At 29.3% G+C, this 23236-nt stretch overlaps 2 protein-coding genes across 2 annotated transcripts in view; both read left to right on the top strand.

Moving 5' to 3' along the window:
• LOC144842676 (uncharacterized) overlaps window positions 1–22800 on the top strand; it is a 158255-nt gene extending 135455 nt beyond the window's left edge. Inside the window, exon 6 of the mRNA XM_078699198.1 lies at window positions 22733–22800. The gene's annotated coding sequence lies outside the window, so the exon portion shown is untranslated. The remainder of the gene's footprint in view (window positions 1–22732) is intronic.
• Window positions 11307–22841, top strand: LOC144842344 (uncharacterized). The gene is made up of 19 exons (XM_078698779.1): window positions 11307–11319; window positions 11646–11897; window positions 12500–12665; window positions 13502–13605; window positions 13900–14019; window positions 14173–14286; window positions 14747–14922; window positions 15852–15941; window positions 16216–16374; window positions 16619–16867; window positions 17406–17591; window positions 17963–18118; window positions 18205–18486; window positions 18988–19068; window positions 19424–19640; window positions 20601–20774; window positions 20867–21163; window positions 21635–21958; window positions 22555–22841. Exons 1-19 carry the CDS (start codon window positions 11307–11309, stop codon window positions 22839–22841), a joined length of 3447 nt encoding a protein of 1148 aa, XP_078554905.1.
• The last annotated feature ends 395 nt before the right edge of the window (window positions 22842–23236 follow it).

Here is a 23236-nt window from a genome sequence, read left to right as displayed (position 1 = left end):
TAAAACTGAAAAAATGAATTATTTGTTTAAATATATTGCTTAAAAATTCCTTAAAAAAGTTATAAATACTGGGATTTACTTTTATACGGCATCTGAATGTATACATACACCTTAAAATCTGTATACCTTATCGAAAATGAATACAGTGTTTAAATAGCGAATAATACTAGGCCTTAATTGTAGTTTCATTCCATAACATAGTTTCATTTCATAAAAACCTTTACAATAGTAACAAAACATTATCATATAACCATCACTTTTTCAATAATATTTCTCTGCTCGAATGCTGGATTGTACGAAAGCACATTAATGCCATTTTATGTTTTTCGAACGTAATCCGTTCTAACAAATTAGTAATTCGTTTGAAAGGATTAATAATCTGTTCAAACGAATTAGTAATCCGTTCAAACGAATTGAAACATATACAACAAGTGCCATTTAAAGTATATGTTTAAACAGATTAATAATCTGTTCAAACGGATTAGTAATCTGTTTTAACGAATTACTAATTCGTTCAAACGAATTACTAATTCGTTTAAATAGATTAGTAACCTGTTTAAACAAATTAAACAAATTACTAATTTGTTTAAACGGATTACTAATTCGTTTGAACGAATTAGTAATTCGTTTGAACAAATTAGTAATCCGTTTAAACAAATTACTATATCCGTTTGAACGGATTCCTAATTCGTTTGAACAGACTATTTATCTGTTTAAACAAATTAGTAATTCGTTTGAACGGATTAGTAATCCGTTCAAACGAATTACAACATATACTTTAAATATCACTTGTTGTATATGTTGCAATTCGTTTGAACGGATTACTAATTCGTTTGAACAGATTATTAATCCGTTCAAACAAATTATTAATTCGTTAGAACGGATTACGTTCGAAAAACATATACTTAAAATGGCATTAATGGGCTTTCGTAGGATTGTCATGAGTTTTTTATATTAAATATTGTTATAATGTGTCCTATTAATAATGTATTGTTTGTTTAAGGTCTTTTACCAAACTGACTTTTAATGTGAAATCGAGTTAAATGTATTCAGAGTGAGATCTGACAATGTAAATTATCTTAATTAAAATAATTTACATTAAAAACTTTCAATAGTATTTATATTATATTTTATTAATGTTAATTGCTGTTCAAACACAAATGCACAGATACAAACACAGTCTGCCAAATCATGGAGATATAATTAAGCTCAATGAGACTAAAAACTGTTAACTTATGATGTACACAGCCTATTTAATACTTTGTTGAAATGCCATTATTTTATCATTTCAATCATTGATTTATTTAGAGAAATTTATAAAACTTCATCAGACGTTTTAGAATGGTCATATCAGTTGTATTTTGATTATTTATACTACTATATAACACTATATTTTCTCATTTTTTAGTAAAATAGTACCAACATGTATAGATAGTATTGTAGCAATATAACACCATGTTTGCATAGGAAAAAACTTAAGTCTTGATATTATTTTTTTGCTCACAAAAGTGAATTCAGAACATCAATCATATATTTCTGAATAAAACTGAAAAAATGAATTATTTGTTTAAATATATTGCTTAAAAATTCCTTAAAAAAGTTATAAATACTGGGATTTACTTTTATACGGCATCTGAATGTATACATACACCTTAAAATCTGTATACCTTATCGAAAATGAATACAGTGTTTAAATAGCGAATAATACTAGGCCTTAATTGTAGTTTCATTCCATAACATAGTTTCATTTCATAAAAACCTTTACAATAGTAACAAAACATTATCATATAACCATCACTTTTTCAATAATATTTCTCTGCTCGAATGCTGGATTGTACGAAAGCACATTAATGCCATTTTATGTTTTTCGAACGTAATCCGTTCTAACAAATTAGTAATTCGTTTGAAAGGATTAATAATCTGTTCAAACGAATTAGTAATCCGTTCAAACGAATTGAAACATATACAACAAGTGCCATTTAAAGTATATGTTTAAACAGATTAATAATCTGTTCAAACGGATTAATAATCTGTTTTAACGAATTACTAATTCGTTCAAACGAATTACTAATTCGTTTAAATAGATTAGTAACCTGTTTAAACAAATTAAACAAATTACTAATTTGTTTAAACGGATTACTAATTCGTTTGAACGAATTAGTAATTCGTTTGAACAAATTAGTAATCCGTTTAAACAAATTACTATATCCGTTTGAACGGATTCCTAATTCGTTTGAACAGACTATTTATCTGTTTAAACAAATTAGTAATTCGTTTGAACGGATTAGTAATCCGTTCAAACGAATTACAACATATACTTTAAATATCACTTGTTGTATATGTTGCAATTCGTTTGAACGGATTACTAATTCGTTTGAACAGATTATTAATCCGTTCAAACAAATTATTAATTCGTTAGAACGGATTACGTTCGAAAAACATATACTTAAAATGGCATTAATGGGCTTTCGTAGGATTGTCATGAGTTTTTTATATTAAATATTGTTATAATGTGTCCTATTAATAATGTATTGTTTGTTTAAGGTCTTTTACCAAACTGACTTTTAATGTGAAATCGAGTTAAATGTATTCAGAGTGAGATCTGACAATGTAAATTATCTTAATTAAAATAATTTACATTAAAAACTTTCAATAGTATTTATATTATATTTTATTAATGTTAATTGCTGTTCAAACACAAATGCACAGATACAAACACAGTCTGCCAAATCATGGAGATATAATTAAGCTCAATGAGACTAAAAACTGTTAACTTATGATGTACACAGCCTATTTAATACTTTGTTGAAATGCCATTATTTTATCATTTCAATCATTGATTTATTTAGAGAAATTTATAAAACTTCATCAGACGTTTTAGAATGGTCATATCAGTTGTATTTTGATTATTTATACTACTATAACACTATATTTTCTCATTTTTTAGTAAAAATAAAATAGTACCAACATGTATAGATAGTATTGTAGCAATATAACACCATGTTTGCATAGGAAAAAACAATAAAAATATGGATGTTTGTTTTTGAAAGAATATGTAAGGTAATATGAAATCACTGGATCAGTGTGTATCTTCACTATGTAAACTTTTATTTATGAAGAGTTAAAATCATGACTGAATTAAATGATTTAAAAAGATATATGAAAAGTTAGTATTAATGTGTTTAAACAAATTAAACACATTATTAACCATGCCTCCTCATTGCTAAGAAGTTTGTAATATTGTATGACATATTATATTCTATTTTTAGGATGGAAATACACCACTCTTGTTAGCTGCTAGGTCAGGTCAAACTGCATGCTGCATAGCATTAGCCCAACATGCTGATTTATATCGCATAAACAAAGTAAGTTGTAAATAATTATTTCATAATTTCAAGAATAGAATAGTACTTTTTTTGTCCTCCTAAATCATGAAAAATTTCAGATTTATAAAATTAGACTTTATATTAGCAGTTTTAATTAAGTTATTCAAGTCCATAGAAAATAAAAATGAACACAACTAATGATTTCTCATATAAAAAGATACAGTTAAATTTAACTATTAATGCGACATTCATTAAAATGGCATATTCACAATAATCCCTGTTTTCAGGGGACAATAATATTTTTAAGGTAATTGATTTTTTTTTTCAAATACAGCAAAAAGTTGGTGGATAGTATTTATATAACTATCCAAGTAATATTAGTAATTTTGTAGTCACTTAAACATTTTTACTGGTGTGAATTATGTATGTATTACTTATATGTTGTATTATAATCATAGTGAATGTTGGTACCTCACTCTATGCAAACTCCCTATTTCTGTACCTGGCTGGTGCCAGACTATCAGGGGTTTCGTTAGTAGCCGGCAACCGGCGCATTCGACTGTCTACTTTGACATTTTCGCCGGCTACTTTCTGTCTAGGTCTACACGGCCTAGCCTAGTAGGCTAGCTCCCGGTGCGAGTACTTTTATTAATCAAGAACAATACGAACGTGTTTGTTGTATTTATTACGTTCTCGCGACGACACGATCATGATGGATTAAAATAGGATTGTAATTAAATATTTAATCAATTATTTTACCATGTAATCTGTACACGAAAGGGACCTAAAACTCCCTGACCTATCTATGGAATTTTCCTTTGAAACTTTTCGCACTGTGTGTGTAGCATGCGTTTCCGAGGCATTGTTAGAATCCTTCAACCGTGACGACCTACCTGTCAACGTCGAATACACCAACGCGATTCGCTTAGAATGACATCATATGATGTACTGATATTTCTGTGGTTGAGCCTCTCAGAATTTCACGAAAATTCTTTTAAACATGTAAAAATTAGATATTTTTTATGATATACGATTTATCTATATATAAACAACTCGAATTATAAACTACCTAATATTTCGAGAAAATAAAACATTTTTAGCACTAAAACTATAGAACTATATTATCTTGGAGTAGGAAAAAAAATTTTAATTTGTGAGAGGCTCAGCCACGCTGAAGGTATAGTGGGGGAAGTCCCCTCCTGGACGACCGCATGTAGCCGTTTTGCGTTGAAAATTGTCGTACGGGCTTGTGTGGTTCGTGTCGTTAACTGTATCATATAGTTAATATAATGCATTGGAAATCAAACTTATATGATCTTTTAGATTAATAAGTAAATAATTAGACACCAAAGCCATTTTTTCATAGTATAATGATAATAAAAAATTGTTTACTAGGCCTAGTGAAGAAAAATAGCACGTCAAAGAAATCGCGCGCATAGTAACGTATCGTAGTTGAATCGTGGAAAGCAAAATACTGCTCTGGGACGCGTGCCTCTCGGACTCCCTAATAATAGACCTAGCCTAGGCCCTATATTATTATTATTAATAATATATAATATTATTATTGAACTTCCTCCAGATATCTCATTAAATAAATATGCTCTTTTTGTATTCAGTAAATATAATCAATCAATATAATCAATGAAATGGTAGATAAGTATTGTTCATATCATTTATAAATCATCCATGTTTCAATTTGGACAGTTTTTACTAAAGTGTTGTATGTACAATCAAAATATAATATTATTCACAATTTATTAATAATGGCCTTATATCATAATTTTATATCAGTCGGCTCTGACAGAAAAGGGGCATTCCACAGTATTTGGTCCGTGGGTTTAAAAATTTAATTTACTGATTTTGATGTAACTCTTGGCCATTTCTCAAAGTAGACATGTTGAAGTTTATTAAATAACATTTTTTTTATTTTTCTGATATTGATTTTTTAAGTTATTGAATATTAAATATGAAAAAGTCATATTTGGCGTTACGGACGGGACATTTTTAATCCTATTTATTTCATAAACTATGCATCTTATTACTGTTTTTTCAACAGATATAGTTACTTTATGTCTCAATAATACATAATCAAGTATTTAATTAAAATGTTGTTGTTTATTAATTTCATACATCCATTTCAAATTCATAAATGTCCCGTCCGCGACGTTTTAGGCGGTTTTTTTACATTTATTTTAAAAGTAATGATGCAAAAATCTTGATATTTCATTTTCTCCTCCTGAGGACTATATCTCATTATATTATGAACAAATTTTTTGAAAATTTTAGATTTTGATGAAAATATCATATTTCAAAAATATATTGTTACGGACGGGACATTTTTGTTACGGACGGGACGTATCATTTAAATCCTAATTATTTCACAAACCATGCATCTTTTGAACATTTTTTTGCCAGATATAGTTACTCTATGTCCCTATTGTACATATTCAAGCATTTTATAACACATATTTTGTTTATTCAATTTCATATATACATTTCAAAATTCATAATTGTCTCATCCGCGACATTTAATATAGTTTTACGGTGTTTTTTACATTTCAGTTAAAAGTATTGATACCACAATTTAATATTTTGTTTTCTCCTTTTAAAACTATATGCAATACATTATAAACAAATATTTTGAAACTTTTGGTGAAAATATCATATTCAAAAATATATTGATGACATTTTTCGTAGGCACGGGATAGAAATTTTTGTTAAGGACGGGACATATCATTTAAATCCTTTTTATTTCATAATAAAACCATGCATCTTGTTAACATTTTTGCCCATAAATATACTGCAGTTACTTTTTTTTCAAAGTAAGCTCCAATTATTCATAATAAAGTATTTTATTAAAATTGTTTATTAATTTCATACTTGCATTTCAAAATTCATAATTGTGACTTCTGAGACATTTCGATTGGGGGTTTTTCCTCACTTGTGTTTATTGAAGTAATGGCTTTAAAATTGTTATTTAATTCCTAATTTTAAATCTTAATTTTCAACTCCTAAGGATATTAAATTGCAATAGATTTATTTTTATAATTTTATTAAAAAAACATTACTATCAAAATTTATTGAATGTACGGATGGGACATTTTTTTTATGGATGTCATGACAATATTGTAAGAATTAAAAAGTGTTTTTGTACTGCAGGCTGAGAAGTATTGTACAAAGGTGTTAACTGTTGTTTATTAATCACAAAACATTGTGGTCTGTATTTAAAATAACAATCCACAAAAGAACAATACCTAAATCCAAAACAACATGACCAGTATGAATGGGAGTATTGGGTGCGGTCATCGCTTTGTAGATTTCATTCTTTGGTGAATTTGCAACCAAGAACCTTTTATAAATCAGATACTAAATAATTAATATTGAATTTTAATAGAAGTAGGCCTACAGTTATTAAATCCAAGCAAGAATAGAAGAAAATTTCAGATGCAACTTGGATCCACTAACAAATTCAGACGTCAAACGCCAACGCCAATTTTTAAAGATTCGCCTTAAATGTGTTAATATCTTGAAGTCTTGTTTAATATGCCAAGCATAACTTTTATATTAGTGTAAATAAATATTTTGATAACATTTTACAATATTGCTTCTCGTTATAACTCTTCGAATAATTAATTTTATAAATAATATTTCATATTTATGAATTTTAATATTTTCACTTGACATAAACTTTTAAACAGTGTTTCAAAGGTTGAATTATATTTTGATTTGTAAATAAAAGATTACATTGATGTAAAAAACTTATTTTTAAATTTTTTTAATAGCAAAATTATACAATTTTTTAACGTGGACAAAGTTGTCCTGTCCGCGACGTTAGAAATGTCCCGTCCGTAACGACATATAAATCATATTTATTAATAAATTTGCAGTTCAATTTTTATAATTAACATTCAGTTATCTAAAACAACTATCTGGCAACATAATAATACAAAACAAATTTTAAAATCTCTTTTAAATGAGGAGAAATATTACAATACGTAAACCTTCTCAAAAGTCATGTCCATTTGCCGTCCTGTCCGCGACGCATACAATTTTCATAATAAAATTTTTTTTGTACAGTCTTTTTTTTTTTTTTGACTTTCATAATAAACATTGGCCATATATGTATACATTTATTCTACTTTGAATCTTGTATTCTTTTTTATTTCTAAGATATGTCTAGTTATATTCTCAAAAATGTCCCGTCCGTAACAAAAAAATACTGTGGAATGCCCCTAACTTAAAAAATAAACAAATAACCAATAATAAAAAAATCTTAATTTCTCTTTTTTTCAACCATATCATTTGTATTGATTTCTTGTAATATTTCTAGTTATAAATTGTATCTATAATTAAGGGCTGATCCTAAATTATGTTGCTATTAAGTATAGTGGGTGGTTGTCCTAGGAATAGTTGTCCTAACATAACACTAACAGGGTAATTTTCCTATAATGGAGTGATTGTCCTACAGTACAAGAGCGGTTGTCCTAGTGAGTAGTTGTCCAGAGGGTAGTTGTCTGGGTGTAAAAGACTTTTACTTTTATATGATGATAATTGTAACTACTATAAAGTAGCTTTGCATCAGAGAGAGCTAAGTTCGCCAGACTGTGACTGTGACCTCCTCTGATGTAATGTACTAAATTCTCATTACATTGAACGACTGAGTTCCACCTGAGAAATTCTTTGGTGGAGTCGAACCCATGACTTCAGCCTGGTATTCATAGCTCTACTGACCACTAAGTTTGTGCTGATGTCTAGGGTTAGATTCCAGTACCACCACCATTATGTTGATAATAATGTAACTACTATGAAGTAATGTTGCATCAGAGAGCCATTTTAATAATTGTTAAGATGTTTTGCAAACACTTGTGAATACATTCCCAAATAATTCTCTTGTGGGACTTGAACCCATTAGTTCCTGAACTGTTGTGTATCCCAGATTATTAGGGTCCCAGAGCCTAAAAATTGTTCTATCCTTTTCATTGTCTATCATTATATATCCTCTACACTACTTTAATATGTTGGTGGTGCCATTAATTATTTTTGTTAAACTTATTTAAAATATATGCAGTACAGCTGGTGCACTTTATTTTATTTCACTTTTTACTAGAATGGAGACAATGCTATGCATCGATGTGCTCGAGCAAATATCCTGTATGAAGAACACAGGAATACTTTTGTGTTCTTCATACAGGAAGGACATATGGACATTTACAATAAAAACAAGGTTAGTTTGTTTATTAAGTACTGTAATAAAATTATGTTAATAATATAGATGTTCTATTCTTTTTTTACGTTATATAATAAATAAGGTTTATTATTATCATTGACATTGACAATAATTACAGGCTACTGTTTTCTTGTCTGATCCTCGAGCAATCTATTGACCATCCACCATGTACCTGTATATTTGTTTGAATATTTGTATAAATATTAAAATGAAAATGATACTCCCAAACAAATTGTATAGTGATTAATATTTTTTTTTTTCATTACAGTATTCACATTGTATTGTTAAATTGTAAATCTAAATTGAATTGTTTATAATCACAAATAAACAGAACCATGCTTCCCTTATTGCTACTTTTCTCATATTTTACTAAACTGTAAACTGAAGTATTATACATAATTAAATACATATAATAAATAATGAGAGTACATTAAGTATTTGTTCTATATTTCTTTAAATTTTAGTTGTTGACATATCATTTGATATTAAATTTATCCTCTCAGTTGCTCATTAATACATATTAACAAAATCCTAATTTATTTCAGCTGGATGTACCCTGTCCAAAAAGGTTCCTTTTGAACTATTTGTAAGCTTTGGATTTAAAGCAAAATGATTTTTGTGGTCAAATTGTTCAGTTAATCTAATCAACAAATGTTTTAGACAATTTGAGAATGCTTAGAATGAACACTTTTATTCCCTCTGTCTAGGAGGTTACGTTTTCGTCCCTGTATGTTTGTTGTTTGTTTGCTTGTTGGTTTTGTTTGTTTGTCAATTCAACTGTCGTCTGAGGATTTGTTTAATGCTTTTCTACTGTAACTAATATTGAGATAATAAAAATGTAATAAATATTGAGAGATAGATAATCAGAACTTAGTGTTAAAGGCCTGCTACATCTAATTCTTATTTTCTTTTTTTTTTTGTAATTAAGTCAGATTTGGTCAAAGCCCAATAGCTCAGTAATCAAATTTCAGGAATGTCATTAATTGTTTTACTTCATTATAGTTAATTTTTTAAAAATGTATGAAAAACTTTGCAATACTAATGTTCTTGACCCGGAATGTTGACAGAGTTCTAGTTTAAAGGGAAGGCGGTCATAACTCGCACAAAAAAAAATTATTCTTTAAAAAAGTGGTCCTCAGTGGGATTCGAATTAGGCATTCAACCATGGAAAGTTAGATGCATACTTATTTATTACATCAAATGCACATTCACGTACTTTGCAGTGCAATTAAGCTATGACACAAAATGTAATGTAGGTAGAGGTAGGTACAGTAAGCCCTCACCAGGTTTGCCATGGTTTTAATAGCAAGATAAAAATTAGATTTATATGCTGGAGAAAAATGAAAAGGGGGTTATGGTCTTGCAAATTATGTGACATTTTCAGCACACTTTTGTAATATGTTTAGGACTGCTTAGTATAATATATTTTGTAATCACATAATAACATGATATTTATAACCTTTTATTGTTAGGAGGGAAAGTCTGCCTTGGATTGCTATAATGAAAACAGTTGTGATAAATATGATAAAGATCAGAAAAAAGAAATCATTAACATTCTGAAAGGTAAGTACTATGAAACTTAAAACAAAGCTTGGAAAGGTAATAATGAACAAAATAAATATTGTGATTGCTTGTTAAAAAAATAGAAGTAATTAAATCTTAATATGATCATGGATTCTTTTATCAAGTAGTAGGCCTAATTGTCAGTCCTATTATAAGATACAATTCAACTGTCTTTTGTAAATTTGTTTTTGTTTTGTTTTTTACTATACCCCTTAATCAAATATTTACATCTTAGATGAATTTAATTAGACAAGCCTATTCAACTAGAACCCTCCCCATGGAATATCAAGTTTTTGAACTCAATATTGTTATAGATTTATTTGCAGATTTCCTAGATTGTTGAAATCATAGTATATCCTTCTATTAATGTATAATTCTCTTGCTTTTTGTCTGAATTTTTTAATAGTTTAAGTTATAAAGTTATTTTTGTATTTTATCATTTTTATCTTCCGTTTTGCGATGCAATTATACGCTATGTCTATATTTTGGTAATATTATAAAGTAAAGTAAAATAAAACGAAGTAAAATAAAACATACTATTGATTATTAATGATAAAAAGCATTGCCCTTTTGCAAGTTTTAAATTTTAAAATTAAAACATTCGAACCCTTTGTTACAACCGCTAATGTAGACAACTGATGGTCACTTACGAGATGTGTGGTCAGTAAGAGTTGTAGTCGATTGTGGTCGATTATGTGAAGCGGTCCCTTATGAGATGAGGTGATCCCTTACGTGAGGTGGTCGATTATGAAAAGCGGTCTTTTAACAGAGATGGTTGCTTACTATGTGTGATCGTTTTAAAAGTTGGTTGCTTACAAGAGGTTGAAAGACTGATAGTTAAGTAAAGATCAATGCATTTGCACATGATTTAGACATTTTTGTAAAATATATAACATTTTCTACATTAGCTGGCGATAGTAATCACATAAGCTGGGAGGCAATTTTCGTTACTACATAAGCTGTTGACCATTTATACATTAGCTGGTGTTGATTTTTATTTACTACATAAGCTGTTGGTGTTTTTACATTAGCTGTCGGTTTTACTACATTAGCGGTGGATTGTTCTACATTAACGTTTGTTTCGACATTAGCTGGCGTTTTCTACATTAGCGATTGTAACACCCTTCAAAATTAACTTTTTTTTACTCATGCATATTACTTTTTTAGGCGGACCTTTACCATTCATAGATATGACATCATCAGGTATGAATATTCTTCAAAAACCTTTATACTATACTAGAGGTACAGTTTACACTGATTTGCTGGTTTTCATATTAGAGGTTTGGCTGAAATGTGAGGGGGATTGTGTATGTGTCTTTTTTTAAAGATTAAAGCATGTTTGCCAATTGTCAGTAGCAAAGTTGTTAATACTATTTCCTAAAAATATGTCCGCAAAGATTCAATTAAGCCTGTGCACAGTGATTTGGAGACAAACATCTAGACATGCTGGAGCTGTGAACACTGTGTTATATGTATCCCCTTTTGCATTGAATGTTTTACAAATTGTGAGAATATCTTATTTTATTTAGATATAACAACCAAAGAATTAATCAACATAATCGCTAATGTCTCTGATTGGGAACAACTAGCAGTAAATCTTGAGTTTACCATGGCAGATATCGATCATTTTAAACAAGATAATCCAGATAATGAATATAACGTGGCTTATAACATGCTGAATGCTTGGGCCATGAAATTATCAACTTCTGAGTCCAAGCGTTCGCAACTTGTTAAAGCGCTCAGGAAATCTGATGAAAAAGAGTTGGCAAATACAATTGAAAGTAAGTGAAGACAGCTGGCTGTATGCTAACTTCCAGACTGACTCAAACCTCCCAACTCTCCCAATAATTGTAGGAGTGTTATCTCCCAATATTTTTGTGATCTCCTGCACTCCTGATGTGCTATTTCTCACAATTTTTTGGATAAATAAAGAAAATAAAATCCTGATAAAGATTATAATAAATGTATGCACTGTTTAATGGTCTAGAAAACTCTGATCTCAGATATATCTGAATTTTCTAGTTGTAGAAAATTCAGATTGTATTCTGCTATTTACCACGCTGTTAAATTATATTGAGCTAATATAGTAAATTTAATAATTAAATCAAAACATTAATAAAATTATGCAAACCCTAATCTATAACACTGCAATGAAATAGTTTATTAAGGTATACAATATTTTTTTAAATCCCTCTGATTAAGAATGGATATATCTGAGTTTTCTAGATCTCAGTTTTCTTGTTTACTAGCCTAGTGAAATAACGAGTTGGCACTGTATTTTCTGCCAAAGACAGGAATATATTTCAGATACCAATATCTTTAGAATTCCCATGAAAAAATGAAAGTAGGAAATTATACAGTAATTTATTTTGTTTATTTTAAGATATGCATGTTCCAGAGGAGATATTGGCAAGAGGACCTGATGCGGTGAAAGCATTTCAAAATGCACTTGAAGAAGGACAAACAGAGTTTAATCAAGGAAGAACTATTTTTGTAGGACTTGAGAATGTTGGAAAAACTTCTACTATCAATTCTCTTTTAAGAAAAGAGTAAGCACATTATATTATATCATTTTTTGTTGATTGATTGTTTGCTACTTGCAGTTGGGAACAGTGTCCTATATATTTCATTGCGTAGATGTATTTTTGTTTGATTGGTATATAACTGTACACACATAGTTCCTGTGAACACACATTGTTGAGGGTCTATACTCTCTGTAAGGATAAGTGAAAAGGTACTGATAGAAACATTAACAGATGCTTTCAATTTGTTTTCAACAGGATATTGTGAACCTCAAAATATGGTGACATTGAGTTTAGGTTTGGTGATGTTTAAAAATTAGCCATGGTCAAATTGTGGCCTAATAGATGTTACCTTATTGGTTTTTTTTAAGTGGTTACATTTTTTTTAAAACTATTTCATTAAACCGCTTAAACTGTTACTGTAGTATCAATTATAAGAATAAGACATTTAAAATATTTTCCTGAATAATTTTATTATTTCATCATAAAATAATATCAAAATACATAGCAAATGTCGATGAGAGTGACCATCAAAGCAAGGCTTGTATTCCGGTCACCCATACACATAGCCTAACTATCGTCTTTTTATTAGGATCCTTAGAAGTAATCTAAACATAAATAATCTAAATATCACAATGTAAAAGAGTAAAAATATAGTTAATAATTAACATTTACTATTAAAATTTGTTGTTTGGTTAAAGTATTTGGCCCTTTAGTGTTCTGGGTATGTTGAGGGTTTAAAATAAGATTATAATGCAACATAAAAACAATGTAATTGCAGTATACCATCAAATTAATTTGTGTCTCTAGATTTATCAATGCAAACATTCTTTTCTGAATTATATAATGTCATTTTGCCATAGGTTTAATCCATTGCATATAATAACAGATGCAATGGTTAAAACAACGGTGTGTACACCAGATCCCAGTAACAAACAAATGTTGAAAGAAACAACACAGGATATTTGTAAGTATTCACTTTATTCAGATACATGCTCCTGTTAAAAAAATAAAAATAGATGTTTTAAAATTCACCCTGTGACATGCTTTGTCATGTCACAATGTGTTTTTGTATTTTTTTAACCAAATAAGTAAACTGCCATTTTAATATCATATACTGTAATTGTTATCCACTTTGACCAAGGAGGATCAATTATTGCAACAACATCATTCAAATGGTTTCAATGCTTTTTAAAAACCAGTATGTAACAGTGTAAATTATAATATATATGATTTTATTAACATTTTTGTAATTAAAAAGCTTTAGACATGTATCAGGATGCTGTCACTGATGTCACAGTTAAACAAATGTTAAAAAGTCCACGCCATACAGAAGGATACACATCAATAGCAGGACCATCAAAGGAGAAAACCAAATCTGGTAAAAGACTTTAATTAAAGTTAATTCAAATTTAGTTAAACTTTGTTCTTGTCAAGTTAATTTGATTATAAAGCATGATATTATTAAATGTTAATTTATTATGCTCCTTATTACAACAAGCGTCATCTTTAATTATATCAGAACATTTTTCAGAAAGTAGACATGAGAAAGAGAAAAACCCCACAGGAGCATCAACATCAAAACAGGAAGCCAAATTTGCTGAAACATCAAACAGTTCAAATCCAATGCCAAGCCCACAAAAAGAGGGTAAATATTTATTTTGAAATGTGCTTGATTGTGCTGTTCATACATAGTAATGATATCAGAAATATTTAAATGATTTAAGGAGCGGAAATTTGATTATAATCATGTGTCTGCTAATGAACATATTATCTTGCAAGTTACTTTGACAGTTAATACTAGTATTTGTATATTGTATGACACTGCAGTACAATATGGTCAAATAAACTCATCACTAAACCATTAATTGGAAAGGATAAGATTTAGATAATTAAATATTGCATTGGAAACACCTTTTCTTTTAACAAAAAAGTTATAGTGTCATCCCGCTCTATATACTCTCCATCTGTCTTGTCTGTTTTTTAAATTATTAAGATTTAAATAAAAAGGAACAGCTTTATTATGATGGATTTCTATTTTGTTTTTTAATGTTGAAATGATATTGAATTAAACTGTTGTATTGTGTATTATTATTTTATCACAACAGAACCAGTGTATGAAGAAAAACTTGATAGACCACAAATTCCTAAAGGGTTCTTGAAAAAAGTTGAAAGCCAACTTCGTTCTGTAAGAAAAGGTGGTGACTCTAAAGTGGATAGCAACAAGTTTGTTATGAACATCTGGGACTTTGGAGGGCAGCCTATATACCATGTGATACAACGGGTAAATTGTATTGATTTATCTAATTTCTTAGTTTTGCCTTTAATTTAGTATGCCTCCTGTTACAATACTACCGAGGTAGTATATTATCATGACATATAGAATAGCCAATCACTGATCACCATTTACCCATAACTTTGTACAGTTCAGTTTGAGACACCATAGAATAAAGATATACTTGCACCTTACTGAAGAGTTTGTACTTATTAATACATATACCTCCTTCTGAGGTTGTGTTGAGATCAGGATCTAGTAATCTAGTAATCTTTTGGCCTTGTTACAATATCAGCACTGACACTCACTTGATTTGTAGTAAGAATCTACCTCCAAGGTAATACAAAAATGTAATCATATGTTGATCAAATATGGTAACAGTATATCAGTTATAAAATACAATTATTATTATTATAATATTATAAATTATTTTAATCTTCATTTAATTGAATACAGTCAACTCAGTCTCTAGTCTCTAATTACCAGAAACCAAAACCAGACTTGAGGTCAAAAAAGTTCCAAATTCTTTTTACCTTCCTTTCTTTCTTTATTTTATTCAATTTTTTACACTTCAAAAATAATACAAGTTATGTGAAACAATGATAACACATTTGGAATATCAGAATTTCTGTAAACCCAAACATATTTTGCCAGCCGAAGGGTGTCCAGTTTTGGGAGATTTTAAATAAAATAGTATTCATTGATGTCTACCATAATGTAATATTAGCATAGATGGATAGCAAGGGGAGAGATGGGGAGAGAGAATGTAATAAAACATTCATTATTTATTAAACCAATGATTAAGATTGTAAATGTTTCCAAAGTGAACATGCAGTTTGTGAGGACAAAAATAAGTATCAAATGATCAGTTGTGCCAGCATACTGACACATGTGTATAAACGGTTTTTAATATTGATAATTATGATTATTTTTAATAGATATTCATGGTGTCTTATGCTGTTGTATGTGTGGTATTTAACCTGAATCAAGATCTTGATGCCCCAGCTAAAGTTTGTGATCCAACAACTGTAAGTATATTTTACAAATTTCAAATGTTCTATGTAATTGTACATAAAAAAAATGTTTCTTTCATGTTATCCTTTACCTTAACAAAAACTGTGCAAATAGCAGGTGCCTGATATATGATTATTGTTATTTCCATTTCCATGATAGTGTTGTTTTTCTATATAAATTGGTGCTGCTATAATTACCACAATAATAAGATAATTTGCCACAATGTTTTTCAAACTACCTGTTTAAGAATTTAAAATGTAAATGTTGTTCATTTTCTTTGTGATTTAGGGAAAAATGTATGAACATCGAATGACAAATCTTGAGATCATTCTGTTTTGGATTCGTTCGGTTTTTGTAAACGTAAGAAAAGGACAGAAAAACAAGATAATGCTGATTGGTACACATTATGAGAGCCTTGGTAAAAATGAACAAGAAAGACAACAAAGGGTACATATGTTATCACATTTTGTTTCATTAAACATTACAAAATTGTATATTGTAATTGATTCATTGGAAACAATATGTAGTTTCATATAATAATGTTCCATCAGTTAGGTCTATAATAAAACAAATAAAAGGTATACAAATATCTATGATTTTGCACACATTTTTAATTTGAATTCTTATATTGGTATAATTATAATTTTCCCTTGACTTACGTTTAATTACAATGTGATGTTATTTAATTTAGGTAAAAGCAATAGAGAATATACTTTGGAAAGCCCTGGAAGGAAAACCATTTGAGGACATGGTGTATCAAGGAGAGCTCTTTACCATTGAAAACAGTGTCTCATTTGAAAAGAGCGGTGCTTCTAAAATCATTCTCCAAATACAAAAATTAGTCCAGATGATGATTCTTACTTTGCCAATCAAATGGCTACAAGTACTGCTGGAAATACAACAGTTACGAAAAGACAAACTATATCTACCAACATCTGAGGTTAGAATATGATACATTTATATAAAAAAATTGATTGATGAATGTGTTTTAATAATAAGTGTTTAACATCCATTACATTTGTTTATTCTTAAATCACATTAAAGCATTAAACCCTGTTTTTTTTATTGCTGCATCGAATGGTGTTAAAGTGAAAAAAAAACTTGTTATTGATAGTAACATTAACAGTATCCCTGCTTTGCTGTCTGTGTTAATTGACTGTTTATGGTGAATCTTCAACAAATGTTTATCAAACAGGAATGGTGCAATTGTTTTAGTACCAATTGTGCCATAAACAAAATGAACATTTTGTTTAGAAATAACAATTATTGAAGTAAGTAAGTGGTAAACCTTGAGTTTACTGTTGGTTAGGAAACTTTCAGATTTCAAATCTACCTTGCATGATAAAGTATTATGTCCTATATAAACAACCTTTCAACATTAACGAAATGATTGATAACATCAACAGAAAACCAGTTTGTAATTAATCAACATTTTTGTTTTCATTACATTTTCATTATAATATTTATTTACCTTTTAGATTAATGATTTACTTGCTAGTTGTAAGATAACTGACAGAAAACTGTTTCTTGAATACTTGCACGACATCGGTGAGATTCTGTTCTACCCAGATGACAAGATCCTCAAAGAAAAAATTGTTATAGATTTGATGGGAGTAGTTGACAAGTTCAAAACAATCATCACAGTTATAGATCCCAGCATTCAGGTTTGCAAACGTCACTTCTTTGATTGGTGTCAATCATTGGTGAATATCAGACGTAAACATTGTTTTTCAGTGTGATGGATTTAGCTGTAAAAATGTAATATCTGCCACACAGAGAACGAAATTATATCTTATTAATTCTATTATATTCTAATACTAAAATATATGCTTATAAACGTATTACTGTAGCACTCCCATTAAGGGAAGACCCAACAAAGTGTCCCCTTAATAGATGTTAGCTGTGATGTTAACCTCATTCATTGCACAAGTAAGTTTCAATAAGGTTGTCCCAAAGAAGAGGTTTTACTGACCAGAAGAACAGTAATTACTTTGTTGCATTGACAAATTACACTTGTGCTTTTATATTTGTTTAGCCATCTCTGAAACAGCTTTGGAGAAATTTAAATGGGGGTAAACTAGATGAAAGACTGTTGCGGCATATATGGAAGGATGAGTCAGATGAGATGATTATCTTCTTTATGTCTCTGATGCAAACCTTTGGGTTAATGTGTGAAAAAAGGAGTAAAGAGGTATTTACATTTTATTTAAAATATTTAGTTCAATTATTTTTTCATATATTCCATCTACTACTCTTGTTCCATTTTTGTTTCTATAGAATGTTGGACGAACGTTCTATGTTCTTTCACGCCTAAAGCCCCAACGTGATGATACAAAGGCTGTTAAATATGAAGAGAAGCGTGCTATTTCTCTATTTCATGACTTTGATGGCTACCTACCAGATGATCTCTTCCAACGTGTTTCAACTAAATTTATCGAGGAATTTCAAATGGAAGATGTTGAGCCTACATTGTCCTATGAGCATGTAGAACTGCATATTGATGGCCATCATTTTGTGGTTCTAAATGTAGCTACCATCAACAATTGCCGTTTGTTTCAGGTAGACTTAATAAAAATGATGCTATAAGACTAAAAACTAAACCTGAGAAAGTATCATCTTAGGAACATAACTCTAAATGTTTAATTACCTCTAAGAAAAATATCAGTCTAGATAGAATTATATTAGAAACATTATCAGTTTCAGATTTTCAGTTATATTCTCCATTATAGATATAACAATAATAACAGTAAAATTGAAAGAGACTAAAATAAAAAGCAAATGCTTGTACAATATTTCCCTGAACAAAAATTAATATAAATATAAATAAAACACACTAAGCATTACATAGGACAAACAAACAAAAACATGTTGACAGAAAATCGGTGAAAATATAGCAAATATCTACATTAAAAGGTGTTTTTATCATTCATCTTGTATGGTTATAATATTATATATAGATTATATATAGATTATAGATTTAGTGGCAATTGCTTTTAATAAAAATTAAAGAGAAACAATTATGAAATGAAAATAAAACAAAAATTGATTTTGATATTGCAGACAACAATAGTTAGAACAGACATCATGAATGCTGCTGGCCTTCCTGAAGATGATGATCCAAAACCTAGCATCTGTAAGAAGGTAAGTTAATGTAAAAATAATGTTTATGAGTTGGATATGTAGAGTATTAACAATTTTGATGATTAAAGATAATTAAACAATAATTAATAATTACTTTATTTAAACATGGACAACTTGAGGCTGCAGTGCAAATATTCAAATATGTCAAGCTTTTATTTTTTTCTATTCTAAACAAAATGGATATGTTGCATTTCAGTTGTAAGCGTAAATACTTTTTTGATCATTTATAAAAACTTTTGAATATTACGGTACACATTTCGTTATACTGTAATGTACACTTACAAGTAAAATATTAATGTATTTTTTTTTGTGGGTAGCAATATAATCAACTAAATCAAATTATTCTATTTTCTAGGTACTAACTTTTCTTGAAAAAGAATTGCACTTTTTGAGTGAGAAGAATGCACATGGTGTTAAAGTAAAGATGTACATCCCTTGTATGTGTGGTTCGAAAGGTGAACATACTCATATGCATGTTATACGCAAATTTGACAAAGATGTGTTGCCATGTGAAAGCAGAGGAATGGAAGTGAAACGTTACCGTAATCTGTTTGGAGACATTGTACTAAAAGGTAGAGGATTTGTGTTTGTATTATCCATCAGTTTCACTGCTATAGGTTAACATTTTAAGATGAAGTAAAATAAAAAAAAACTAAACCCAAACAAAATGAATGAGGATTCAAGTTAACAATTCTTTATTTATTTAAGTATACTTCATGGATATAAGACATTTTATTTGCATCATTCATGTAAAAATTAATATTAATTGTATGTTACTTCATTATAAAAAGTTACGATCTTTCAACTATTATATAAATGCTATAAAATGATTGAAGTAAAAAAACAAACTTTTTTTTAGATTTATATAATAAGTCTGTGTCATCATCATGTATCATAATCCACAGAATTTAAAAAAAAAAACAGTATTATTGAAAATGTACATCTAGTTTATATAGTTTTTATATGTTTCTTTTCAATTTATTTTTGTTTAGCATCTGAATCGAGAGATAGTACAAAACAAAGCATAGCTCTAGATTATGACTTCCACTTCAAGACTTCAAAGAATCACTTGTAACGTGAAGAGATTATTTTCCTCCAAGAAGGATAACAAAGGTGCGGTTGATGGTGAAAGATTTATTATGAATGATTGTCATCATCATCGTACACTACAATTCTAGGTTTTTAATGTTTAAACCATGTGATAGTTGAATGTAATTGACTTTCACAGATATAAATTAATATCAACACTATACAGCGCGATATATGCCAACAAGTTGATGGTAAAGTATTGAAAATGAAAAACTGTTCAGTCCAGCTAATACAGAAATTATCATTAGTGTATATTTTTGAAGATCATAATTTTAAATCAAATTCCTGAATTGCCGAACTAATGCATTCATAAATAACTTTGCTAAATCAAATTTATTATTATATCTAAAAGAGTAATACTACATAAAATAACAATACAAAACAAGCAATGGTACATCTTGGTTTAACTTTATCACTATTTTGTTGTTTTATTGTCATTGTAGCTTCTACCTCAAAAGAAGCTGGTAGACAGAAGAACATAGATTCAGAATCTGATACTGATGATGATGATACTGTTGCCAAGTCTCATAAAATGACAAAGGGGAAAACATCTCTAAAATCAAAAGTTAAGGGATCTAGTAAACGAAGGAGTATGTCAGATGTCAAGGATAACAAAGGTATATTTTATGATAAAATAATTATTATGTTTAGTTACTATTGTGAAGGATTAAAAACATAATTGATTCATAATTTTGTTTTTTTGATATAGACTATGTGGATGACCTAACTATTGACAATGTGTCCAGAGAGATGGATCTTTCCTGCAGGCGATTTGGTGTTCGTTTGGGGCTTACATGGTCTAAAGTGAAAGCTATTTTTGATAATGAAAAGCAGACAGATAAAGCTACAGCAAAGATGCTGAAACATTGGAGGAGCAACATTGGTAGTGACCCTAATCAGCAACAAGTATTATGCACTGCACTAAGACAACATGGTCGTAATGATCTTGCTAAGCAGTTTGAGAAATACATTAAGGATGAACTGCCAGAGGTTATCAAACATTCAGGTATATTGCATTCATATGTATAGCCCGAATGCTGGCATCATTACTTTTTTCCGATAATTTTCAGAAATCCTGAATAATTCATGAAGTTGATTATGCCATTAATTAGGATATTTTAAGTGCTTCTATATAAGCATCATACATAAATGGTTTTCTGCAATCTATAAAACTGAAAACCCTGGGTTTGAAACATATGAAATTCCTTGAATTTTTAGAGGATTAGAGTGCTTAATTATATTTTGGAAGGGCAGCTATCTTATAGTTCTTTATAGAAAATAATTAATAATTACTGTAGGCTCATGGATTATTATGATTTCTACCTTAACCTAGGAAAAAAATCATTCTTACCGGCAATAAAAATAGAATATCTCTAAAATGTTTATTTTTTAATAAATTTCCTTTATTATATAATTAATCAATAATATATTAATTTTAACAAAGCATTGTCTTGATATTATTTTTCTTATTTCACAGCTTGTTTTGATGACCAAGATCTCCTATTCATCTGTGACAATTTAGGTGAAAGTTGGAGAAGACTAGCAGTGCGACTTGGAATCAAATGGGAAAACGTTGGTAAAATTGCAGGCAAAAACAAACATGTAGAAGATGCCATGATGGAAGTTTTGGTTCAATGGAGAAATAGCTGGCAACATGCAGAGGCACATCAACTACCTACAATGATCAAGGCTTTAAAACAACAGGGACGTGTTGATTTAGCTGATAGCCTGTGTACAAGACATGAATACAAAGATGACATCAGTTTAGAAGTTGCAGTGTTTACAGACCAATCAGGACAAGGTGGATAATGATTATTATTTTACAAAAAAGCTATATGTACACCTGATACCACTGTAGAAATAATCACTATGTTACTTTTTATTTTCATCATTTTTAAACGTGATTAAATTTGTAGTTACTGTGTGTATCTATAATTTACAGGCCTCTGAAAACCTAAAACAGAATGATTCCTTTCCCTATTCATCACCAAAATGTCAAATATATTTTTACTGGCCATACCAATCAGTAAATTACATCAAATATTGACTCAGTATGTTTTAGGGGAACATAAAAAATATTTGGTTTATGTTATATTGTGATGAAACTGTGAAATAGGTATTTTAATTTTGTAAGTGTCATGCATACACAAATTTCATATTTAGTGGGTTATGTTCACTTATATTTAGGAAATAGGGCAGCTATATATTCTTTATCATAGAAATAATTAGTAATTAGGCTCATGCATTATTCATGATTTTTACCTTATCCTGATAGGAAAATAATAATTCTTACTGACACTATAAATAAAATGTTGCTTCATTTTAGCACCTCAATGTTTGAAGAAAAACAACCAAATGTATTTTATTTAATGAAGTCAATTAAATGTGTTTTTACAGGATGCTTAACAGACTTGGACTTCCTGATAATTTCTGAGAAGATGACAGATTGGAAGAATTTCTGTAGGCATCTTGGTATTGCTGATGTTGAGCTATCACAAACTGAGAGAAGGTTTTCAGCGCTGACTATAGAAGCAACGATGGAATCACTGGTACAATGGCGATGTAAGCAAGGAAGAGATGTGAACCAACGAGAGGAAGTAATAAAAGCCTTGAGAGCAGTTAAGAGAATGGATATTGTAGAATTACTGAAACAGTCTAAAGTGTCTATTGAAAACCTACAATAGACCATATGAACTGCAGTTATATGGTAACTCAGTTCAACAAATAAACAATTTGTATGAACAATAGGATAGTTAATAAAGGACAATAAAGAAGACCTATTGAAATAATGTTTTTAAAAGTGCAAGATAAAACTATGTTTTAATAGAATAAAGTAATACAAGTACTTTAACATAGGTCACGTACCTGACATCATGAGATGTCAGGTACGTGAATGACAAAATATTTTTATATTTGTATGTATTTTTGTATCTGGTTAAATCATAACAAAATATAATGATGCCATTCAAAAAGGCAGTATTCCAATTTTGGACATGGAGTTGAACAAATAGACAGCAGGCCACTACAGGTTGCTAAATTAATCAACAGCCTGGACTCTTCTCAAGCGTGTGGTTGCTCA

Source organism: Antedon bifida, chromosome 5, assembly GCF_963402885.1.
Source record: "Antedon bifida chromosome 5, ecAntBifi1.1, whole genome shotgun sequence".
Taxonomy (NCBI): Eukaryota; Metazoa; Echinodermata; class Crinoidea; order Comatulida; family Antedonidae; genus Antedon; species Antedon bifida.
Note: the sequence above shows the minus strand (reverse complement) of the source record. Positions and strands in the feature narration are given on the sequence as shown.